The sequence below is a fragment of the Echinops telfairi genome, unplaced genomic scaffold (genome assembly GCF_000313985.2).
Source record: "Echinops telfairi isolate 266 unplaced genomic scaffold, ASM31398v2 ScPeMD7_7469;HRSCAF=8507_0, whole genome shotgun sequence".
Lineage (NCBI taxonomy): Eukaryota > Metazoa > Chordata > Mammalia > Afrosoricida > Tenrecidae > Echinops > Echinops telfairi.
In genome coordinates this window covers 49,928,315-49,934,436 of record NW_022111372.1, presented here as the reverse complement: position 1 = coordinate 49,934,436, position 6,122 = coordinate 49,928,315, and the positions used below count along the sequence as shown (strand labels likewise).

Genomic DNA, 6,122 nt, shown 5'->3' with positions numbered 1-6,122 from the left:
GGGCCCTGGGAGCTCAGGCCTGCTCTCTGAGCTACCAGCCCCACCCTGTCATTCCTTCACATCCGGGACACCCAGTGGAGGGCGTGGGAAGTACACTGGCCTCCAGGCGGAAGTCAAACGTCACAGGCCTAGTATACTATGTGAATGGGGGCACAGGGGACTTTCTGCTTACACTTTGTCACACACAGAATTTGTGTCTGAATTGTGGGGAAAGGCAGCCGGCGTAGGCCCCAGGGTATGAGAAGACACCCACACCCTTAGCCTCTTCCTCACCTGGTGCCCGGTGAGGGTCCTGAGCTGCCAGGCCAGGGACTTCTGCAAGGCACGCAGAGTAGAAAGGGTGGGGTAGGGGGCGGGGCAGCATGGGAACTCATCCTCGCAGCTTAACCAGGCAACCTCCCGCGCCCAGCCCCAAACCAATTTAACATTGCAACTCAAGACGTGCCCCGGAGGCAAGCCCAGTGCCCCCTGGGTGCGTTTATTGGGCCCGCGGTAAGGCTAGGTGCCCTCGGCGCGCAGCCCTCGGATCAGCCGATGCGCTGTCTTGTTGAGGAAGCCCCCGTGCACGCCCCGCCGGCCCATGAACACGAGCAGCAAGCGTGGCGTGTGCCCCACGCAGATGGCGCGCGCGTCCAGGCCCTTGGTACGCGCGTCCAGCACGTTGTCGCCCTCGGCCAACAGGTGGTCGCGGATGACGCAGCAGCGGCGGCCGGCCAAGCTCAGGCCGCTCTGCAGAAAGGTCCGCCGGTCGAAGCCCGTGAGCACGCCTACTTCCTGCGGGGAGATGGCGGCCAGCAGGCCCCCTGGCCGCGATGCCCACACGCAGCAATTGTCCACGTGGCCGACGATGGCCACGTCGTCGATGCGCTGGTCCCGCAGCACCGCACTGATGAAGCTCTTCCAGTCGCCCATCTTGGCACAGGCCCTCCCCTCCGCCTAGGAAATGCCGCTACGCCGGCGCCTGGAACGGCAAGGCGCTGTGACGTTTGGGGGAGGCTGTGACGCCAAGGCTGGTCGTATGGCCTGTAGCAGGCCTGTGGTTTGGGGGAAGGCTTTGGCACCTGGCGCCTGGTGACATTCTACGGGAAGTGTGGATGGGAGACGGAGACCAAGGGCAGGAGCTCTCACCAATGAATATCTCTGAATCCCTAGACTGTGGCTCTCCAACTCACCAAGCATTCGAAGCCCCGCGAAGGCTGAGGCCTGGCGTGCCTGATTCAGCTGATGAGGTGTGGTCTAAGAAGGTGCTTTTTTAACAAGTCCCCAAATTAGCTGCCACTGGTCTGGCCCTAAAACCGTTCTTGCCTTCACAAAGAGCAGGCTTTCTACTTTCCCTAAAGAGTTACAATCTCAGAAACCTTACAGGGACAGTTCCACCCTGCCCTACTCGGCTCAATGACAGTGAGTGAATGTGGGGTTGGGGACAGTAATATTCCCGTGGGGTCCACTGTTAACATTCTAACAATGGTTGTCACCCTGCACACCATATGGAATCTCTGGGGAGTTTTGTAAGTGTGGCACCACCACCCCCACTCCGTCATTAAAGCCACTGATTGAATTGGGTGGATCTTGTGGCTAAACACTCTCCACTGGTGAATTCGAAGTACAGCCAAGGTTGTGGGCACAACAACTGCTTCTATACAGTTAAAAAGTAACTTCCTTATGAGGGCTAATACGAGCGGGGGTGGGGGGGTGGTTCGCACACAGAATGACTCGAAAAATTGGTGGCTGGGCATGAATCTCAAAGCTTGGACGAGGAGTCCACACAGGCCTGCTCCCTGAAGGGCCAGGAAGCTGTGCACAGGTTTTCTGCCTTGGCATTTCCAAGTGGTACCACGGAAAAGGCTTCCTCTAAGCATTTGCCAAGCACTTTATTGAGTGCATTTGCCACACCCGGTCCAGGCTGGCGGCTCAGGGGACTAGAACGCAGTCTTCGATGTCCTGCCGCCGCCATCTGCCCACCACGCACAGGAAAAAAGAAGTGCCCAGCGCGGTCAGGAAGCAGTGTGCTCCTGGATCCAGGCCACGTAATTGGCCACATCCGTGTAGACTCCAGGCTTGTAGCGGTTGCCACAGCCAGAGCCCCAGCTGACCACACCCCGCAGGACAACTCGCTTCTCCAAGGCTTCATCCTCACACACCAGCGGGCCCCCGGAATCACCCTGGGTCGGGGGCACAGGGTTCAGCCACTTTCGCCTGGGGCAGCGCCTAGCGCGGTGGGAGGAGGGGACCACCAGGCTCAAGGCCTCACCTGGCAAGCGTCGGTGCCGCCCTGGAGGAAGCCAGCGCACAGCATCCCCGGCAGGAAGGCGGCTCCATGCACGTCGGAGGCGGAGCAGCGCTCTCGGGGGAGGAGCGGCACGCGCGCCTCCTGCAGGAAGCTGGAATATTCTTGAGACTCTGCAGGTGGAGAGCTCCTACCTCACAGCCTGCCTGCGGTGGTCACTGTCCAGGCGGTGACCCCCCCGGGTCCCCGCCCCGCCCGGGCCGCGCCAGGCACTTTCAAACCACTTAACGTCTCCCCACCCAACCCCACCCCCAGTCAACTCCGTTTCATAGACAAGGAATCAGGCCCAGAGAGGAGTCCGGATTTGAATGGACTGGGCAGAAGAACCCGGATTTGAATGAGAGGCGCTTTATCACTGTACCCTCCAGCGTCTTAGAGCCTTACTCCCAAACCCGTCCACTAAACCGAGGACGGCTAGAGGGCCGAGCGCTGGGCCCGAGATGAAATCGGTCCTTGCTGCCCGTGCGTGCGCCAGACGGAACAGAGAGCCAGCCCTCCACTTCCGGCACCCCCAGGAGACTTTGAGGCCTCCGTCGTGAACCCCCCCTCCCTAAGGGCAGCGGATTTCAGAGATCAGAGCTCTACCCCAAACCACACTCCCTGTCATCGAGGCGAGGCACGGCCGACTCCTAATGAGCCTGCAGGAGAGCAGAACTGCCCCTGTGAGTTCTAGAGACTGCAACTGTTCACGGAAGTAGAAAGCCGCATCTTCCTCCCGCGGGGCGACTGCGGGTAACCACGTGGCACGCACTAGGGCTCCCTGAGAGCTTTACAGGGTCTCATAAACCAGTGCGCCAGAGCCACCTGCCAAGATTGGCACCCTTGATGATACCAGAGTTGGCAGTTTCTTGGATTCACGGAGGGCCAGTCTCCCGCTCGTCCCCCTCCCCCAACCAGCCGCTGTGCATACCCTCGAATTGGTAGCCCCAGCCGGCCACCTCGCAATTCGAAGCCTCAGTCTCGGCGGGTCCCGCAGCAGCGCCGCTGGGCAGGCACACGGGCTGGACATAGGGCGACAGGCGCGCGCAGCTGCCGTCCTCGCGCTCTTGCAAGCGCAGCAGGGCTGAAACCGGGGTGGAGGGAGGAGCGTGAGACCGGGACACCTCGCCCTTAGCCCCTCGGGGACGCCCCACGCACCCACGTCGTGCTGATAGCTGGTGGGAGAGAAAGCCTCGTGCAGGCGGTAGGCGCGCACGCCCAGCGTCTGGCACTGCTCGCAGCTCTGGTTATGGCGATCCTGGCCCAACACCACGGTCAGCTCCTGCGGGGCCGGCCTGCGGGCGAGGCGGAGGGGAGGGGAGGAGAGACCGCGCTCGCAACGCCCGCTATGGGCGTCCTACCGGAGCCCTCTACTGGGGAGCCTCCCGGGGAATTGGGGAAGCACCAGGGCCCGGGCCAGGCGCCGCCTGGAGCCGCCGGATCGAGGCACTAGGCTAGCGCTACTCGCCGGTTCTGCAGGCAGTGAGCGGCCGTCAGCACCCAGCAGGAGGCGATGAGGCTGCCAGCGCAGAAATTCTGGTCCCAGTACAGCGCGGCGATGTAGGGGTGCGCGCCTGGCATCGCCACCAGTCCCCCGACGATGCGTTTCAGAGAGGACAGCCGCTTTCGGAGCCGTTGCCCGCAGCCCACGGGACCCGCCGCAGTCAGAGGATCCTGCTGCTCGGGTGTTGCGAGCACGGCTGTCGGGGGACCCTGGACTGAGGACCTGAAGACCCACCACCAGCTGAATCCCCTCGGGCTTGAACTGCCCGTCCCACCCCGCCCCACTTACCTGGGTTGCTGGGCTGAGGCCCCTCCGCGGCTGAAGGCTCCAGAAGCCCCCGGGTGGGGACGGGAAGCAGGGGCGAGGTCTTGGCTGCGACCGGGCACTGTGCCAAGTGGCAGTACTCCCAACTCAGTTGGTCGCCTTTGAACGTGAAGCACCACGGACGGGTGTCATTTTCTGGGTTCCTGCAGCCATAAAAAGGGGGAGTGGGGAATGGTTAGAAGGCAGGGAGCCCCAGGACCCCCGCCCCTACTCCTGGAGGTTATTAAAGATGTCCCAAGAGCACACCGGCAGAAGGCGTGGCGGCCCAGCCCCCATTGCAGCTCTTGGTGAGCAGACACGTTCAGGTAGGTGGCCTCCGAAGTCCACGGCTGGCAGGCCGCGCCCGAGAGGGTGGTCCGGGCCGCGCCGCGGTAGCTGAGGCCGCGGCCGTGATAGCAGTGCGCCCTCGTGTCTGGCGAAAGAAGGAGCTCCAGGCAGCCTTCCCTGGGGTCCCCAGGTCAAGCCCTTCCCATGCGGGGGCGGGGCTTCCGCTGCCAGCAGACCCTGACTCACCCACGTCGCAGAGGGGCCCCGCGTACCCCTCGGGGCAACGGCACAGGGTGTGTCCCTCGGCCTCCCAGCAGCGGCCCCCGTTGAGGCACGGGTTGGTATGGCAGGCTGGAGAAGGGAGAAGGGAGCTAGTTGAGCGCTGTCTCCCTAGCCCCAAGTCTGGAGATGTGCGGACAGCGACCCACCATTCAATCTCACCACCCAATCTCCCACCCGCTTCTCCTCCTGACCTCAGGCCTTCCCCCCAGGTCTAGTTGCTACCCAGTGGCTCACCCTGGCTGGCCAGTGGCTTGCAGTGGGCGTCAGGCCCCTTGCACCAGCATTTGTCCACGCCCGTGGGCCCAAATCTGTACCACTTCTCATCCTCGTGGAAGAAGCGCAGAAGCTGGGGCTCAAAACACTTCTCTGGGGACAAAGGGGCAGTGGTCTCGGGAGAGGTGGGACCTGCCAGAACTGGGCCACTAGTGGTATCTAGGTATCCCAGCGGCCCCTGCTCCACAACCCCCTCCTCTGGGCCTGGGCATCCCCCTACCTTTCTGGCAGTGCTTGCCTGTGCGGTACTCTGGACAGAGGCAGTATGGGCCTTTGGGCATGTTTAAGCAGGTCCCTCCGCTCTGGCAGGGGCTGTGCTTGCCGCAGTGGTCTGAATGATAGGCACACGGGGTAGGGCAGTGTGGGGAGCCCCAGTCACTGATGGGGGCCAAGTCTGGTCTTGTGACCTTGACACTCCAGGTTTCTGAGCCTTAGTTTACCCACCAGCAAATGGACCCAATCCCTCCCAGGACTCTTCCTCTGTACTTCTGAAGGGTGTTGTGGGGAAAGGCAAGGGACTGGAGCCCCAAATCCCATGGATAGGGGCTCTGATGAGACTCAGGAGCGGCACTGAGGGGCAGGACAGTGTGTATTACCTTTCACTGCCTTAGGCTCCAGGCAGTATGCCCACTGCTGGTCCTGCTCAAAGTTTGGAGTTGTAGCACACCTGTGGAAAGAAATGAGGCCACCCCACTCAGCCTGGGGGAGCTGCTCTGTCCTCCTCTCTCCAAGCAAGGATCCTTGAGCAGAGGCTGGGCAGTCTCACAGGCCTCTGTGCCAACCCTTTCTGGATGGTCTTACCAAGGCTGGGGGCCAGGCCTGCCCCTGTGGATACATCTGTGGTGCAGCTGCCGATGGTACTGGAAGGGGAAGTGGCAGGGCTCGCCCGTGACAGTGATGACTGTAGGGATAATACACACGCCCTGAGGACTGCCCGGAGTGCCCTGGCACCAGGGACAGACCCTGGGACAGGTCACTGTGGAGTCCGGACAGTACCCTGATTCACAAGGTAGCAGCCTGGAGCCTGACAGTTAGGATGGGCTGCTGATTCCTCCTACTAGATGGATGACCTTGGGCAAGTCTGAAGCCCCAAGGCCACAAAAATCCGTTCATTGGTTTGCTTTTTTTAAAAACTTTTTTTTAATCGTTTTATTAGGGGCTCATACAACTCTTATCACAATCCATACATACATCAATTGTGTAAAG

General features: G+C 61.6%; 2 protein-coding genes across 2 annotated transcripts in view; both read right to left on the bottom strand.

Moving 5' to 3' along the window:
- Positions 1 to 434: 434 nt before the first annotated feature.
- Positions 435 to 1,747, bottom strand: PFN3 (profilin 3). Its single transcript, XM_045284788.1, has one exon. The coding sequence runs from the start codon at positions 910 to 912 to the stop codon at positions 499 to 501; it is 414 nt and encodes a 137-aa protein (XP_045140723.1). The 5' UTR covers positions 913 to 1,747; the 3' UTR covers positions 435 to 498.
- A 105-nt stretch (positions 1,748 to 1,852) lies between these two features.
- The window catches only part of F12 (coagulation factor XII), an 8,090-nt gene continuing 3,820 nt past the window's right edge, over positions 1,853 to 6,122 (bottom strand). Inside the window, exons 3-14 of the mRNA XM_030888803.2 lie at positions 5,718 to 5,817; positions 5,513 to 5,583; positions 5,137 to 5,247; positions 4,878 to 5,009; positions 4,608 to 4,712; positions 4,341 to 4,506; positions 4,059 to 4,237; positions 3,735 to 3,966; positions 3,425 to 3,561; positions 3,198 to 3,350; positions 2,252 to 2,400; positions 1,853 to 2,162 (exon numbers count right to left, since the gene is read on the bottom strand). Of these exons, the coding sequence (XP_030744663.1) occupies positions 1,995 to 2,162; positions 2,252 to 2,400; positions 3,198 to 3,350; positions 3,425 to 3,561; positions 3,735 to 3,966; positions 4,059 to 4,237; positions 4,341 to 4,506; positions 4,608 to 4,712; positions 4,878 to 5,009; positions 5,137 to 5,247; positions 5,513 to 5,583; positions 5,718 to 5,817 (1,703 nt within the window). The 3' untranslated portion in view covers positions 1,853 to 1,994. The remainder of the gene's footprint in view (positions 2,163 to 2,251; positions 2,401 to 3,197; positions 3,351 to 3,424; positions 3,562 to 3,734; positions 3,967 to 4,058; positions 4,238 to 4,340; positions 4,507 to 4,607; positions 4,713 to 4,877; positions 5,010 to 5,136; positions 5,248 to 5,512; positions 5,584 to 5,717; positions 5,818 to 6,122) is intronic.

Bases quoted from the DNA above. Each gene is read 5' to 3' on its own strand.
- PFN3 (XM_045284788.1), bottom strand. From the start codon at position 912: ATGGGCGACTGGAAGAGCTTCATCAGTGCGGTGCTGCGGGACCAGCGC.